Here is a 17,652-nt window from a genome sequence, read left to right as displayed (position 1 = left end):
GCCCCACTTGTCTGCCTGCCTTTGTTTTGGGGTTGAGTAGGTAGATCACAGTAGAAATAGAACTGAGCCGAAGTGTATATTAGTATTATTTGTAAATCCGAGGTGAAACTTTGAAAATCCATATAAAATCATAGAAAAAAAGGTAAAAATGAAAAATAAATTTTGTTGGGTTCCTGATGCTCCATTCTACCCCCTCCATCCCAAAAAGTACGCAAGTCTAGCATTCTTCACACGGATCAATGAACATGTAAAATGACGCATGTGCCCCTACAAAAGGAAAGCCAGGTCATTTTTTTTTATTTCTCAAGTGCTGGAAGCCTGGAACCATCTTGGTGGTCCACGGACCAGCGTACATGGCTTATAGCCACCATAGCTAAAATTTCTATGGGCACCCCGCACCCTACCGCTTTTGATTTTTTTTTTATATATTCATGCATCGATAGGTCCCAAATTTAGTTGGAGTTGCATCCTTTTTGGGACAAGTTTTAAATGCTAGAGTTGCATCCTTTCGGGGACGGAGGGAGTACCTAGGAAAAATACGTTTTCTTGTGAAATATGTGTTTCTGTTGCTCATTAAAATGCATCATGTTAAATCTCCTTAATTTCGAATAAATAGCTCTAGTGCTCATACAATCCCGCTAAATTCACAGTAACATAGTATAGGGTTGATAACTATTATGTGAAGTTTTTAGCACCAAATTACTGACAGATATTTAGTTATAATTTATTCTTTATATCTGTAGTTTTGCAATGTTTGATTTTTTAATAAATTCTGCGGTAGTCCAATAATGATGAAAATTTTACAGTGATCTATATGTATGTAAAGTAAACTCCTATAAATATTTCATGACCAAATAACAGAGTATAATGCTAGAACAATTATTCTTGTTGTAAACTAGTTTAATTTATTGAAAATACTTGCCTTTGAAATTGGGAGCTAATAAATTATTTTTTCACTCCTTATCAGTAGCATGTTTGTCCCTAAAAAGTTTGCTAGCAGAATCTCTATGGTTGCTTGTATATGTCATTTATTTGGCCTCTAGCATGTTATTGCTATAGTTTCACTCATAAACAAGTTTTACCTAGATCTTGCTGCCATCATGACATGCTAATCACTTGTTTAGAACCTGGTATTCATGCAATGCTGCCACCAAAGTCATTGAAATACTATTGGCTTAGTTTGATAATTGTATATCTCACATGAAAACTCAATTAGCTAGGATTCAGTAGAAGTAGAGTGATTTACTATCACTCATGAGATACAGGCCCTTGATACTTATGGCAAAAGTTACATGAGAATGAATTGCTGAGGAATGAAAAATGGAGACCAGGCGAAGACCGGGCGGAGATGAGTTGGTTAATGATATGAGATGGATCAAAGGTGAGCCTCCGCATGTGTCGGTTAAGGCCTGAATCGTTGTTGGCTGTGTTGATCAAGTTTGAACAGCACTAATCACATGCTGGGAGTAGAAGGTAGTCGAAACCAGTAAACCTACGTACCTTAGTGTGTAAAAAGAGCTTGAGCTTGATCCTGACTTCAGCATCGAGTACTAGTCTATAACTCATGTCTGACCCGTCGAGGTATCGGTGAGGGCTAGTACTTGAGGGTTGTGGGCGGTTCAAATGTTAGCGTTCGCTAAGAGAACAGTTGCCATGCGCTACTCGACGCGGTATGCGTATGTGGTGTGATTAGGTTTACCTTGCAAGAGATAAAATCGGATCGATTCGCCGTACCTCTCGGATAAGAGAACCTTGATCACTTAATCACACGTAGTAAAGAAGTGGAATGAGAATGATGATGACATGTTATATGTTGATGATATCCTTTGTTGATTAATCTTGTATACCATGCTTACTCTAGATGTTTATGCAAACCTAGTTGGTACTTGCTTTTAAACTTGAGCTAAAATATTAAAATTAAGGATCTACTTGTAGTAAATTCCTTTTGGCAAAATGAAATCCAGCAAACCAGAAGCCTTGCATACTAGGAGTCGGCTAAGTATATACCATAGTCGGGTAAGTTTTGCTTAGTATTAGTATACTCAGGGTTGTCATTGTGACCCCTTTTTCAGGATGTGTTGCTTCTCTATGATGTCATATCGGTAGGCTCGATGTGATGTCCTCCGTTCGTCGTCGTTACCGCTTTAGAGTTCGTTGATCGACTTTTATTTTTCAAACTTCACTTCCATTGTACCTTTAAAATATATGTAATATTCATGTATTTGAACCATTTTTGTAAACTTTTGCATCATCCTTATGTTGTATCTTTTATTTTGATGAAAAATCTGGCATGTTTGTACTATCTGTGCTCACCTTCACGTGAGACTACCGGTGTTTGTTCGATCAGTATACTGGGGAATGCAGGCTCTCAAATTAAACCATTAAGTTAATGAGCCGGATGTGTTCAAATGATAGCCATTACACTTAATTAGAGTTTAAATTTAGTGGTTCTATCACAAGTGCTGGCACAACATTGCCAGACAGTGCAAGCAGCAACAAATGGCACGATGGCTATACGAGTGGTGACTGACAGTGTTTGACTTGGTGTGTAACAATGTAACATGATCGTGCAGGGGTGGAGCCAGCGTGGGGGGCTGGGGATAGCAGAAAAATACAATACTATAACCCTGGGAGGTCATAGTCAAGGAGAACAAAAACAACTCGGCCAGTTGGATTGGGACATCAACACGGCCACCCCACTCAACTCAGACGCAACACCCGACCAGTTGGATTGGGACATCAACACGGCGGTACCACTCAACTTAGAACCTACAAATGACTCATTGGATTGAGACATCAACACAGCCATACCACTGAACTCAAAGAAGCGTCACATGCCAGAGCAAACCACAAACCCCACCGGAGAAGACGACCGAGCACCAAAGGCGACCGCCGCTATGCGTGACCGACTGCAGCGAGGTCACAAAGAAACCAAAAGCGCTCCATCTCATCCAACAATTCCCACCCGCACATCGCAGGGTGAACTCCAAGACGCAGGCAAGGATACGGAGTGCAAAGGAAGGGGGAGAAAGAAGAAGAATGACCAAGGTGAACTCCACATGAACCCATCACTGCCGAATGACCAAGGTGTTGATGCTCGTTATTTGACACACTTTTACTACCATTCGAATAGTATTTTCATGCATATTCTTATACTAACCCACCACTTGGCACCTGAAATAACCCCATATTCGCATATGCGTTGTGTTTTGGACCATATTGCGAAATCACAGGAAATACGACATAAATGAAGGGTTTTCTACAAGTTGAATTTGGACCTGGACTTTGGACAACACAAGAAGTCTACACGAGAAAGACGAGGACCAACGGAGACCAATAAAGGGTAGGCCGATAGCCCCAGGACCCATAGGCCGATCAACCTGGACCAATTCACCATCCAAATACATCCACATTCAATGAACCATCATTCCAGATAACTTAGAGGCAAAGTATGTGGTGATTTGGCAAGTCAATCTCGAGGTTAAGCTAAGGGAAACCCAAGATTGGAAGGTTAGAAGGCCCGCAGAAGCAGTAGATCTTGCATGAAGCACATCTCCCTTGTCCGGACTCCGATTGTAGCGAATTTGGTATCTAAATTGCATGCTCAAAAAGGTCTACAACTTTTGTATAGAAAGTTTTGGCGTTTGAGAGTGGAAAGGTGGCGAAATCGACTAGGCCGATTGGCCCGACGGGTCTAGGCTCATCGACCTGGCCCATTTCTGGCCCCGATCGACGTGCCCTTCGCCCCACAACACCTCTGGACTATAAATATGCCCAATTTTCATCAGCACCTCTGTGTTCATGCTCTTAAACTGCCTGCGATGATAGGGGGGATCGTGACGGGGTCTGCTTCTGTGTAAGGTGTGGGGTTTTGGGAGGTCGATTGGAGGTAGTAGTTTAAAGATTGCTTTGGATGAGATGCATGATGTGCTTGCTCGTTGGCTGGAACTACAACTAGAAGATGATAGGCTATTGCTACCCTTGGTGGTGTTATCATATATATCTCTGGATGTGATCTATCTTTACTCACGATATTCATCTTTACATCAAGGTTACCCTTTATATGCAATCTATGCTTCATGCTAGGATTAGATCTGTTGAGGTACATAGAAAATCCTAGTCAGTTCGTTGCCGATCCATGGGTTGATAAACCTTGGATGGAATACTCTAAGGGAAAAGCTACGATGATCCTTACGCTTGCGGTTCACAAATTGGCGTGCTAATTGTCGTCAACTTAAGGGCACCACCGCCACATGGATGAACTCCCAGCAAAGTGGAGAGATCAGAATAGGACCCCGAAAGCGATGCCTTTTAAGGAGGAAAAAAGACGCCAAACGCGACGCCGTCGCCTGCCCAAGTCCTGAGCAAGATTTTCACTTGGGAGACCTACCAAGGGGAATGGTGACGCCTCAACAACGCCCTCAAGAGGGAATACAGTGTTCGAAAATGTCATCACTGTCAACCTAGCTAGAAGCTAGGCACGTCTTTCGCCAAAAAAGTCTTTATCCCCTTGCCGCTGTAGTTCCATCACCTTTCTGATCCACCAACATAACTACATCCAGGTCGCGCCCTCTTCGTGGCAGACCGTTGTCGCCATGCATTCATGGTTGCCGCGCCCGTCATCTGTCACTGGAGATGACCTACGGGTGTCCCCGCTCTCTCCAGATGCCACGCGCATGTTGCAAGCGTCCCTGCCACGCACACCGCGAGCAACCACAGCGAGCACGTTGTGGGCGTCCCTACCGCATACGCTACCGGAGTTGCAACCGCCTTCTAGAAACAAAGGTGGCCGCGCACACGCACCACCCCGTCACCATGGGTGAACCATATGCATCACGCTAATGCCATCTTCACCACCGAGGCACCAACCGTACCTCTGTACCGCTGTTGACGCCCTTCGTGCGTGCCGGCCGCCATCCGCTCCCGCCCGCATCCGCCACGCGGGCCTCCTTGTGCCGAGCCACTGCTGTGCAGCCTGCACCCGCTCGGCCGCCTCCTCGCCTGCGAGCGACGGCCGCCTCTTCCCTCCGCGCCTGCGCCATTAGCGCACCCCCAGATCTGACCGCCTCCCACATAGCTCCCTTCCTCCACACCTGCTTCCCTGCCTCTCCACTCCATCGGTCGCTGTTGTCCTGGATCCGGCCGTCCTCAGCCAACACCACGCTAGATCTGCTAGCCGTCGCAACCTCCACTGGGAAAGATGGCCCTGCTGCCGCTATCCTCGAAGCTTGCTGGGCTTTCGGCCAGCTTGTCCAGCGGTAGCACAGGCAGGTAACGGAGCCTAGGAGTGTGGCGGCGGCAGGTGTGGCGGTCGCCGCCCGAGCCACCCATCACGGACGACACTGGACCTAGGGAAAGTTACCTTGAACGTTCTTCCATAAAAATTTTAGCCATGGATAACCAGGAGGAGGAAAAGGAAGAAGAAGAGTAAGGAGCTTCCTTCAAGTTATGGATTTGTCATTGTGATCGGGTGATGATGGCGTGTCGATATGCTGTTCATTGGTGGTGGTGCGACATGAAGACTGAGGCGGTGGTGTGTTTGCTTGCAGAGTGGTGATGTTTACGCACCTCGACGTGTGTGGTTGTTGTGCATCAGAGATTAGAAAAAGTAATGTTGTGTATCGTGGCTCGTGTTGATGTCTCAATCCAACTAGTATATTATTGGTGTGTTGGAATGTTCGGTTTAGAACAACAACTTTTCTATTTTGATAGTAAAATTAACTATTTTGATAGTAAAATATAATTTTCTCGGCATGCTGTTTAATTTGTGGATGTTTATTATTTTCTCAATTCTCTTTCTCTTTTTTGGCAAAATGGACGTTTTGGTCCCTCAACTTTGCTCCGAGGGTCAAGTTCGTCCCTCAACTTTGAAATCGGCCAATCTAGTTCCTCAATTTTTATTTTTAGTCAAACTAATCCTTGTGTTGATGTGGGTTTTCATTTTAGCATGAGTGCAATACGAAAAGTCCTTTTTGCCCTTAGCTCCTTCTTCCCCTTCTCAATTTCTGTCGTTAAGTACAATAATAGTATGATTCAAATCAAGTACGAGCACATAAATATTTATGCATATTTACTGAGAAAGTATGAATACAAATATGGAGCATGTATATTATACTACGAGTATGTGAGCACATGCTGATTTTAGAGTATATGTACGTATATATACCAAAAGAACTAGTATGAGTAGATAGGTGTTTGAGTACACAAATTGTTCTTATTAAATTTGTACGAGCACATGCATGACTTTAAAGAGTATCAGTATATATATTTTTAAAAAGCATATTATGTGTTAGTTAATAAATATATTTTTTTCATGTACATATCAAGGGAATATGAGCACTTTTAGCCTACATGAGATAAGGGTAAAAGGAAATTTTCACATTAGTCTCATGGCAACAAAGTGCACCATACCAACACAAAGAATGGCGACAAAGTGCATCATACTAGTACAAAGCACAAAGACGAGCTTGACCAAAATGAAAATTGAAAGACCAAATTAGGGGTGTTTGGCTTCACGAGGCTAAAGTTTAGGCCTATCACATCTGATATTTAGATACTAATTAGAAGTATTAAACATAGTCTAATTACAACTAATTACACAGATGGAATCTCATTCGTGAGACGAATCTATTAAGCCTAATTAGTCCATGATTTGACAATGTGGTGCTATAGTAACTATTTGCTAATGATGGATTAATTAGGCTTAATAGATTCGTCTCACGAATTAATATAGGAGTTCTGCAATTAGTTTTATAATTAGTTCATGTTACTTCTTCTAAGTAGCATCCGAACATCCGTGGCCCGGTATCAAACACAGGATGAATTTAACACTCGGTTAAGGGGTGTTTGGATACCCTGTACTAAACTTTAGCACCTGTCACATCGTATGTTCGAATGCTAATTAGGAGGACTAAACATAGTTTAATTACAAAACTAATTGTATAGATGGAGTCTAATTCGTGTAAATCTATTGAGGCTAATTAATCCATCATTAGCAAATGGTTACTGTAGCACAACATTGTTAAATCATGGACTAATTAGGCTTAATAGATTCGTCTCGCGAATTAGACTCCATCTGTGCAATTAGTTTTGTAATTAAACTATATTTAATACTCTAATTAGTATCAAACATTCGATGTGACAGGTGCTAAATTTCAGTACGGGCTGTCCAAACGCCCCCCTAAGTTTTTCTATCTGCAACGGCGGCGGCTACGAACTGCATGTTCGATTAATGAATTTCTTCATCTGTCTCCGAAGCATCAATCACATCACATCGGCGATCAATCACATCCTGTCCGACCCGTCAATTACCCCCGAACTCGCTGTGTCCGGATAACCAGAAAACCCCAAATCCGTGAGTAAACAAAACCGCGGACAACACGAGGCCGCACGGATCACGGGGCAGAGCGGGGGACCCAGTAGTGTACGCACACTGCAGGCTCGGGAGGGCTCGCCTCGCGTGGCAATAATGAGACGGCCCGATGGATGGGAATCATGGGATGCGTTGCCTGCCGCCGTGCCGCGGGGGAGGGGCAGCACGCCAGTACACGAGTAGTAGGGCCTTAGTTCTCAATTTAAGAGTGGCAAAATTGACATTTTACTATGAATGCGTAACTGTAGCGTTTCGTTTGTATTTGTGAATTATTATCTAAATATTGACTAATTAGGCTCAAAAGATTCGTCTCGTAAAGTACAACAAAACTGTGCAATTAGTTTTTGATTTCATCTACATTTAGTACTCAATGCATATATCACAAATTTGATGTGACGGAGAATTTTCTTTTTGCATAGTGTTAAAGTTGAGGAAACTAACGTTGCCTAGATCGAAAGTCGCCGTCCGCCCCTGCGCCGGGCGCCGTGCCAGGGCAGACGCTGCTGACCTCATCCTCGCGCACACACCTCACGCCCGCCGCACTGCCGCGACAAGCTCCTGCCGTCCGTCCGCCCCCGCGCTTTTCTTTTACCGCAGCGCCCCCTCCCTCTCCCCGTTCCCACCACTTCAAGATCCGATCCATCACCCGTCCCATCCAATCGCCTCCTCCTCCCCCTCGTGATCCCGACGCCGACGACGACAACGAAACAGCTCAGTTTCGTGCTTTCCTCCACTGCCGCAGACCCCTCACGCCCCACCCTCCGGCTCACAAGGGTGGAGGTACAAGTAGAAACGTGAGGTGAAACGCGGGGAGGACAGAGGAGTGGAGCAGCAAGGCCAGCAGCGGGGCACGCGGGCCGCACCACAGTCGCGCCGGCACCGGCCACCTACCTGCTCACCCAACCTATCGCATATAGGAGGGGGGATAGGGGGAGTAGCAGTAGGCAGTGTAGCACTGCGGCTCCTACTACTCCCACCACGCCTCCAACCCCCATGCTATACCAATCCGCCGCAGGTCTCTATCCAGTCCACTTGCTCTCTCTCCCTCATCCGCCACTGCAGCGAGCTCTCGCTTCGTCGTCTCTCCCTTTCCCTCAGGTGATGCATCTTTTCTTTTGTTTGCAGTGGCCATTTTACACTGTTTTCCTGTGGTCGCTTGCTGATCTTTCTTCTTGGCGCTGCTGCAGGAGTGGCAGATCTGTTCGCGTGATCCCCGACCTGGATCTTGATGATTTGGCGACTATGAGTGGTCGATTCCTTCGGGCCAGCTGGTATGTGCTCACCTCGGTTCAGGTGTTCGTTCGTTTCGATTTCTGGGAAATGTGGGCTGATTCGATTCTTTAGGGGATTTGGGGGGTAGAGAGAGTGAAGGGGTTTCTGGTTGGGTTTACTGTCGCGGCTCGCAATGTTGTCTTCTTTGTTCCCCATTTCTTTAGCTGTAGCTATGCAATCTGTGGCTAATCTGCAAAATCGAAGACAACAAAAAATCGAGTTTTGTTTCAGCCCAGCTCGTGATATACTTTTAACCAGCAATTTGGAGCTTTTGTTTTGAACCTGCAGGTTTACTGTCACTCACAGTAAGAGTCCCATGTTAAGCATAGGATCATTGGACTCTTTTTTTCTTTTTCAAGCCAGTAAAGACAATCAAACGGGAAAGATCCGTTTTTTCATCATGCAAACAAGAACAGATGCTCCGTTGCATGCATTAGGACTGAAGTAACTATCGAGTATTGATGGCTGCCTGGTCCCCTGGCAGTTGCATATACTTTTCTTTATTTTGGAAGGAACAGGCGTTCTGCAGTAGTGTATGGATATTAGCATCAAGCCATCTTTTAGTACTTTTTGGTGTGTCTTTTTATCATTAGTGGGAGCTTTTTTAATTAATTTTTCTATATCTTGCATGCAAGATTATGGACATGTCCTCAACAGAACATTATTATGCCAAAAGCTGTCCGTGGACAAGCCCCCTCCGCACTGCAGACATGTAGAAACAGCATAAACCATACATACAAGATTCCCGGGAGACAGAATAAATTAATCATACACGACACATTCTTAATTCTTAATATTTTTTAACATAACAAAGTATTGAACTGTAGTTTTGCTGCCTGCTACTTTCATGCTGATGATTCATTACAGTGAATTTGTATCTTCCTCCATAAAGAAGTTGCCGTTATTATCTCATAATTTTTTGACTACTTTTTGCATTTTCAGGTTATAGGGAAGTGTGGTTTCCTGATCCTCTGTTTCAACCTCAGGACATTGAATTGAATCTAGTGATAACCGTGTATTGTTCATTCACAAAGATACCTGAAACTTCTGCTTCATATGATCACCCATCATAAAGATGCCAACGAAAGGACAGTTTAGCAGCGAAAGGAATGTGAAGATCATATCAGGTCGTGATGGACAAAAGAAGGGAAATTCACAGCATGACCAAATTGCGCACGTGCCGAAGGACAGGGTCACAGCAGCCAATGGAAATGTAGATGGAAAAATTGAAGATAGAATCAGAGTTGCAAAGAATGATAAGTTCCGAAGGCAACGGGAGTCTTGGAGTGGGGAAAAGGCTGCATGCATGAAGGGCTCAAAACCATGGCCTGGTCGAAAGACGACTACTGTTGATGAACTTGTCAAGCATATGTCAAATGTTCCTTCTTATTTACAGCGTAAAGAGACAGCTGACCATCTTCAAGACAAGGCATTGAATGTTGGAGTTCTTGAGTGGGGCCTTCTGGCTAACTGGTCTCAGCAACAAAAGCATGAGCTCGCTAGAAGCCATGGAGCCTCTCCATCTAATACTAGTAGGTCTGTATTATTCTCATCTCCATCACATTCTTCCGCAAGCCCCAGCAGCAGATCTCTTGAGAGTAATCAATCTACCCCCATGAGTGACCATCACCATTCATCCATCAGAGCTCAGCAGAGTAGACTGTCGGATAAACAGCATGGGACGGCCAGATATTCACCTAGTCCAAATTCTGCCGTATTGAGCTTGTTGCCAGGGCATGGTAAACATCTCTCTCCAGAGAACAGCTGTAATTATGTTGGCTCGGGTCTCAGGAATGTTTCTTTACCCGCAGACTCTCTAGGTTCTTCCTCTAGAAGTTTTGGAAGACATGAAATGGGTGAAGATGAAGAGACTAGAAGGAAGATTGAAGATGTTGTCCATCACTGTTCTCGTAGACTCTTTACAGACAGTGATAAAATTGGGAAGAATTTCTTCACATCAAATAACAATGATTCCATGTGTAATGATCCTGAACAGAGCAGTGTCTTGAATGGTGAAAATTTTGAGTCACTAATATCTGATGCTGTGATGGACACACCTAGAAATGGCAGTAGGTTACCTGATGTTTTCTTGGAGGATATTGAGCCATCCCATGAATTTCCTCGAATTCCATACTCATGTCCACTTCCCATCATAGATTCAGCTGCTAAAGAGATTGGCACCACTAGCACTGAAGCTAGAGATAATTTTGTTGGTACAGATGCAAAACTAAGTAAGAACGGTAACCGAAACCGATCTGCCATGAGTGGCGCTGAGAATCCTCCCCAATGTTCTGCAAAGTTCAGTGATAGGGTGCCTGATCGCCATCTAGGTTCTGGGATGAATCGAGTGAGCCGCAGCTCTAGCCTGAAGGAGACACCATGTGCTCGACAACCTGATGCAGTGCCCTCTGTTGATAAAATAGGAGACAGGTCATCATCCAACAGCAAAGGTAGGCGAAGCCCATTGAGGAGGATGTTAGATCCAATATTAAAGCCAAGACATTCTAGTCCAGTACGACCTTCATTTGTTCCGAAGTGTCATCTTCCAGTCAATACCACTAAACAGTCTCTGGACATGGGCAGATCAGTGCCACAGAATGTGCAGCGAAGGTCAGTTGATATGGTAGTCAATTCGAATTATCCAACTGAAGCAAACATAAACCAGCCTCCTCATGTGCTGTTAAACAGTGCAAGATACCTCCAGCAAGAAAAGGATTCACCAACGACAAGGCAAGCGCTTCTGCAGCTAGCATGGAAGAATGGCTTGCCTTTATTCATGCTGTCGTATGGTGAGTCTGATATCCTGGCAGCCACTGTGAGAAAGAAGAGCATCTCTGAGAAGGATGATCTGGAAAGCACATATGCTGTATTCACTGTTGAAGAACCTAAGAAAAAAAGTGGAGCTTGGATCAAGGCAGGGGGTAAGAACAAGAAACATCACCTGTTATCCAGCATAGTTGGAGAATTAAAGGTCACACGCCGAAAATCAAGATGCCACCACACAAAGAATATTCATGTACACAGGGAGTTTGTGTTGGTTGGTTCCGAATTTCTACCATCATCTGAAGAATCAGGCGATTCACACATCAGCGGAGAGCTTGCAGCTTTTATCAGCGCACTTCCTCAGCAAGAAGCAGAAACTTCAAGTCAATCATCTTCACAGAATGTGGGACAAAATAATTCGGCGCCGATTGGCTGCGGTTGCCCCCCATTGGGAAACTTCCAGCCTTGTACCAGGAATGCTAATTCTGGTTCAGCCAATGTTATTGCCGTACTACCTGATGGCTTCCATGGCACATCGACATCTGGGCAGCCATTGCCTTTGATCGAGAGGTGGAAATCAGGAGGAACTTGTGACTGTGGTGGATGGGATGAAGGTTGCATCCTGAGTGTCCTCACTGGTGCGGCCCCAGAAAATGATGCCATTCAGGCTAACCAGGCAATGGATGGCAGCCAGCGATTTGAGCTTCTAGCTCAGGTGTGCACTGGTCTTCTTTCTTTCTTTCTTTCTTTATTTCACATATGTCCAGAATTTATTTTGTTACGACCAAATATATAAACCTGTATTTGCAGGGTCGATCGCGAGAAGACAGGAATGCCTTCAGTATGATTTCCTTCAAAGAGGGGCTGTATACAGTGGAATTCAGATCATCCATTGCTTTACTTCAAGCTTTTGCAATGTGTATAGTGATGCTTCATGGGAGGTTCCCTAGCAGGATGCAAGTTGCTTCGCAAGCAGCGCAAGAGCATGATCTCCTTGCCAATCATGAGCTCAAGACCATGGCAGCCAGTCAAGGTAGAGCTCCGACCAGCTATGTGCCCCATCGGCCACCTCTTTCTCCTGTAGGCCGAGCCTAGCTTGTTGCAATTAAATGTATGTTCTTTCTGTGTCCTCTCTTCAGTTGTGTAGTGCCTGTGGGATCAATATACCATGGTCCTATGGTCCATATGCAATACGCATATCCAAAGTGACAATCCCTGTGCAATCTGCTTTAGAGGTAGCTATCTGTACATGTTGATGTTGTATGACTGCTGCTATGATGTGGCTGCAAGGTCCATCTCAGCGCTTAGTTACCCTTTATATGTTCACCCCTTGTCAGTTGCTTCTATGCTGAAAGGATACACACCTCCTGTCTATTGGGACCCCTTTTTCATAGTGGCCGTTGCATCAGCAGCAGCACTTATGCACCCGCTGAACCTCTATCTGGATGTCTGAAGTTGCATGCACTATCATTTCTGAATGTGATCCTCCTGCAGCCTTCAGGACTGCAGCAAATGTGTTTCTTTTTAAAGCTGCAGCAATTGTGTTGCAGCATGGAAATTGTTTTACCAGAGAAGTCTACCTGAAGCTTATGAGCAGGACAAATGATAGTCTAGCATTGTGGCAGGGCAGAATTGGGATATTCTTTCAGATTTACAGGGACAGAGCATGACATTACAACACAGCTACTGGAATACCTAGTTCGGATTACTCACTACTCACTCCTGGCCTCATTTCTAGCTGAGGTAAATCCACACCTCGAAGGGGAAAAAGAATCTCAACCTGGAACATATTTACAGATCTTACCACAAGTATAATCTTATAGTAAACAAGTTTCTGCTCTTCACTCAACACTGTAAGTACGTCTGTCATGAGTAGTAGTCATGACCGCGCGATGAGCGAGTCTGAGTCGTCCATGTTCACGGCGGCCACCTGCGACGGTCCAACGCGCACGGTCACCGCCGGTATCCTTATCGGCGGCGGCCGTGCGTCAGCCTTGACGACGGCCACGTCCTGGGTCTCCTTGCCCTCCCTGAGGTCGCTGGGCGGCAGGAAGCAGTCCATGGACAGGCCCCAGATGTTGAAGTCCACCTCCTCGATGTCCCACGCCTCCTCCATGCGCGTCCTGGTGTTGCCGTCCTGGCAGTCCCCGAACCTGACGAGCGAGACGGCGGTGCGGCCGGAGTGGGCGATGTTGACGCCGTCGACGGCGCGGTAGTCCCCGAGGCGGGACTCCATGGTGGTCTCCCAGAAGACGCTCCCGCCGGTGCCGCCGCTGGACCTGATCTGCAGCAGGTGCGAGTCCTCGAGCTGCACCAGCAGGCCCGTGCGCTGGCTGAAGTAGCCCCACACGGTGTGCCGGATGATCTCGACGCTGCTGCTGTTGCGCGCCCGCAGGCTCGACGCCTCCGCCTCCACCTTGAGCACGAAGCAGTCCTCGCCGTCGACGCTCCGTTCGCCGATGCACACCGAGTCCGCGAACAGGCTCGCCGTCAGCTGCGGGTCGAGGCCCTGCACGTCAAAGCCATGCAAACGTTCAGTCAGCAGCTTCACCCGCGTCGGTCCATTCAATCAAGTTGCAGTAAGAAAAAAAGTCGTTACGTGTGTGGAAACGTGGTGAATGCAATTTACACACGGATCAGCATTAGTAAACGCAAGCAGTGTCGGCTTAACGAACAAGCTGTGGTTGACCCGACGGTCAAATCAGCGATCGAGCACGCGGAGGGCGCGAGATTATACTATCCTTTCTCTTCCCTGCCTGGCCCGTTGCTGTTCATGAGTTCATCAGGTTGGTGCAGCGCGATTAGCGGGGAGAGTCGGGTGGAACCGGCCGCTCGCCGCTGACAGGCCGCGCGCCACCAACCGATTGATGATGGCGCGCGAGGCGTCTCCTCTCGCTAGGCCCATGTCCACGTGATGTGTCCGGCCGCGCCCCCGCGCACATGGCCGCACGTTGGGTGCTGCTCAACAAGGACCAGGGACCCGGCCCGGCCGAGGCCGACCCCTAATCACGCTGCCCCCGCGCTAAGCGCCTACGCGTGTGGCCTCCCCGCAGCGGCTGTTCCGCTAATGACAGACCCCTCCCGTCGTCGACAAGGACAAGGTGCTGCACCGGCCAATGATGAGAGTCTCCGAATCCGTGTACCGACCGGCGCCTGGATCTCACGATCATGGTAGCTAATGATGAGAGAAACCACTCGGCCTTATCCCCGACACTGGCCCGGACCTCGGTCTCGGCTCGCAGCTCGGGCCTCCTCGCTTCGCTGATATTATTTCGGCGAGTGCTGAAAAGGCCACATGATATCTCTCTGGTCCGGGTGCGAGTTCGATCTGCCTGCCCTGTCCTGCCGACAGTATATGCAGGGGAGATCGACATGCCCTGACGCAGGCATCTACAAACATGATGGCTTGTCCATTCAGTGAGACTGGAGTGGACGTATACATGCTACGCGCTGTAGCATCCAGTCCGTTCCATTGTCCAGCACCAGGAACGATAAAACGCAATGAAACAGCAACGACATCAGATTCAGGTTGGCTTTGTCGCGAGTTCATCTGGTTGGTGAGTTGAACGAACTTACTGGTGGGGGTTGAGATGAGTGTGTTTTGAGCTGGAATACGACGCGCGATCGTGCATTCGACGGGTCCTAGGTGTGTGCATATGGAAAGTACCCATGAACACACGGCGTGGACAGTGCGGTGCTAGCTGGGAAAACGTACACGAAATCACGTGCGGGGAGGCGGGCGTAGGGTACGCGACGCACCTGGAGCGACCGGCGGAGCGGGCGCGGGGGGCCGCGGGAGGCGTGCGACTGGTGCCACGGCGTCTGGCGCCACGCGACCTTGCCGTCGCTGCCGGCGCTGATCTTGCAGCCGGACACGACGAGCTCCAGGCACCACAGCTCCGGCTTCTTCTGCCACAGCACGAACCCGCCGACCTCGCCGCCGCAGCCCTTGCCGCCCTTCTTCCCGCCGCGGTGCCCGTGGCCGGTGCCTCCGCTTCCGCCTCCACCGCCGCCGCCGTGGGCGTCTCCGTCGCTGCTGTTGAGCTCCGCGGCGGTCATCCGCACCTTGCCCATCGCGTACATGCTGGTCACCTTGTTCAGCGCCCATTCCCCGCCCGACGCCGCGATGTACTGCTGCACGATGTACTTCGCCGACGACGACTCCTGGAGTCAGCGCATAAAGATGGACAAATATTCCGCCGATCAGCTCGTCATCAAGAACGATCATCAATAAACCGATGAGAAATGCTGGTCGTCGTCCGTTCGAGATCGATCGTAATCGTACGTACAATGGGATCGGCCTTGAGCTGCTCGCAGAGGACGGAGGACGGCGACTGCTTGGCGTGGTGGACGGGCAGCGGGATGAGCGGCGCGCCGATGACGCCGAGCATGAGCTGCAGCTCCCCGCGGCTCATGGAGCAGGGCTCCCCCGCGCCGGACCGGTCGGCGGCGTGCGACCGCGTCCACGCCTTGACGAAGGCGTTGGTGCAGCCGAACCTGGAGCCCCGGGAGCCGCCGCCGCCGCCGCCGGAGAACATCTCCTCCGGGATGGGCACCTCCAGCACCGTGTCCAGCGCGTCATCGCGCTCCAGGTTCGGGCAGAGCTTCCTCATCAGACGGCGCGGGCGCGCGCGTAGGCGCAGAGAACCTCACGGCCTCCCCTCTTCCCCGTTGGTTTGTGCCGCGGCGCGGGTGCGGCGGGCCTGATGATCTCTTTCTTTCTCGACGGTGTCTGCCCAGCAGAAAGTCCTCCGGAGCGCGGCGTGTTATGTGCCTCCCTCCCCTCCCAGTCCTGGGCCTCGGTGGACTTGTACCGATTTTGATGGGTCGTGCGGGCTGCTGGCAGGTGGGGCCTTTCTTTATTTTGCGACAAGTTTGGTCGTCGTGGCCGCACGCTCTCTGCTACCCGTTAAAAATTTCCCCATCTTTTTTGGTCCAGACAGATTTCGTCGTGCGTGTGCACATACGACTACACGATGCCCTTTCGCGAGACACGGCCCTATTGGCCGTTGTGTAGTGTTCCCACATATGCACTCCCTTTCCGAGAGTCTGCATGGGAGTTTCTGTGGACTCAGCACAGCCTGATCGTTGGGTGGGTTGGTAAAAATGCCAGTGTTTTTCTTTGAACAAGAAACACCACCGATGCTTTGCTTGGTCTAGTAAACTGTAATGGAGATGGCCCGTTTTGGACTTGCATACTGATACTGTTAGTATACTGGTTGATCAGTGTTCAGACTGGTGAGTGGTGACGCCCAAGTTCTTAGGGAACAATCCTAACTGTCCACTTTTGGTCAAGAACTCAAGATTGACCGTCCACGGACCATGCCGTGCTCTGCGTACGTACTCGCTTTGAACTCCAAGGCTCGCCCAGAACGGAAGAAGCCGAGATGCACCCACCACCACACCCACCAAACGCTACGGCTCGGCTCACTCCCATCGCAGTTCGTTTCCCCACCACGGCGTACGACCGCGCAATCAAATCCGCTGCCATCACGGCCAGGTCCCTTTCCAAAACCGGTACGCGGCCTACGTGACTGGTACTACTAGCCTCGAAAGATTTGGGGCTCGGATCTGTATTCTGTTGACGTTCGCGCGTGCACTCGAATTCGCTAGGGGCCCCCGCGTTAGGTGCCGCAATGATCGGCGCTCGATTGCTAGCCCGGTCCTGGCAAAAACAGGTGGACGTGACGCAGTTTTCACCGGTGCCTCCTCTCCCTCCCCCGGTGGTTGGGCCAGCCGCCAGCCGGCCTGCTGCCTCGCGCGGCGCCGGCCGGCGGGGGCGGCGAAGGGCGCGCGGCCGGATGGGTTTCTACGCTGCTGGCGGTGGACGCTTGCGTCGGCCGCGCACCGCGCCGTGCGTGCTGCCCCGCGCGCGCGCGGCGTTTTATTGTATTCGCGTTCGTGGGGGTGGGGATTGATCCTGTCGCCTGCGGGCTTCCTCCGACGTGCCAACCAGGTTGTTGCTGCTGCTAGCTGCTAACTGGCCAGTCAGGCAGCCAGGCCATGGCCTCCACCACTCTGTCCTCGATCCTCATCATTGCCGCGATCGACCGCGCTCTACAGGTGTCCGGCTCCGGCTCGGCACGGGAGAATAATCGATCCACGGGCCAATCAGACCAACATTCCTCGTGGTTTACTGTTCCCGATTCGATCCGATACAGCCAGCTGCAATACATGCCGATCCTGTATTCTAATCAATCAAGCCGTGGTATCACAGACAATGTCTGGAAATTGACTCATCATTA

At 48.8% G+C, this 17,652-nt stretch overlaps 2 protein-coding genes across 2 annotated transcripts; one reads left to right on the top strand and one right to left on the bottom strand.

Annotated features, from left to right (window-relative positions):
* The first annotated feature begins 7,958 nt into the window (after positions 1-7,958).
* Positions 7,959-12,753, top strand: LOC117836729 (uncharacterized). Its single transcript, XM_034716210.2, has 4 exons — positions 7,959-8,470; positions 8,560-8,643; positions 9,587-12,122; positions 12,218-12,753. The coding sequence occupies exons 3-4, from the start codon at positions 9,720-9,722 to the stop codon at positions 12,500-12,502; spliced, it is 2,688 nt and encodes an 895-aa protein (XP_034572101.1). The 5' UTR covers positions 7,959-8,470; positions 8,560-8,643; positions 9,587-9,719; the 3' UTR covers positions 12,503-12,753.
* A 270-nt stretch (positions 12,754-13,023) lies between these two features.
* Positions 13,024-16,213, bottom strand: LOC117836730 (uncharacterized). The gene is made up of 3 exons (XM_034716211.2): positions 15,697-16,213; positions 15,167-15,571; positions 13,024-13,916 (listed from the first exon to the last, which is right to left on the bottom strand). The coding sequence occupies exons 1-3, from the start codon at positions 16,018-16,020 to the stop codon at positions 13,287-13,289; spliced, it is 1,359 nt and encodes a 452-aa protein (XP_034572102.1). The 5' UTR covers positions 16,021-16,213; the 3' UTR covers positions 13,024-13,286.
* Positions 16,214-17,652: the final 1,439 nt, after the last annotated feature.

This window comes from Setaria viridis, chromosome 9, assembly GCF_005286985.2.
Source record: "Setaria viridis chromosome 9, Setaria_viridis_v4.0, whole genome shotgun sequence".
In the NCBI taxonomy this organism is placed as follows: domain Eukaryota; kingdom Viridiplantae; phylum Streptophyta; class Magnoliopsida; order Poales; family Poaceae; genus Setaria; species Setaria viridis.
Note: the sequence above shows the minus strand (reverse complement) of the source record. Positions and strands in the feature narration are given on the sequence as shown.

Coding starts and splice junctions, on each gene's coding strand:
- LOC117836729 (XM_034716210.2), top strand. CDS start 9,720: ATGCCAACGAAAGGACAGTTTAGCAGCGAAAGGAATGTGAAGATCATA. Junction 12,123..12,217: donor GATTTGAGCTTCTAGCTCAG/GTGTGCACTGGT, acceptor CTGTATTTGCAG/GGTCGATCGCGAGAAGACAG.
- LOC117836730 (XM_034716211.2), bottom strand. CDS start 16,020: ATGAGGAAGCTCTGCCCGAACCTGGAGCGCGATGACGCGCTGGACACG. Junction 15,572..15,696: donor AGCTCAAGGCCGATCCCATT/GTACGTACGATT, acceptor CGCTGACTCCAG/GAGTCGTCGTCGGCGAAGTA. Junction 13,917..15,166: donor CGCTCCGCCGGTCGCTCCAG/GTGCGTCGCGTA, acceptor TTTGACGTGCAG/GGCCTCGACCCGCAGCTGAC.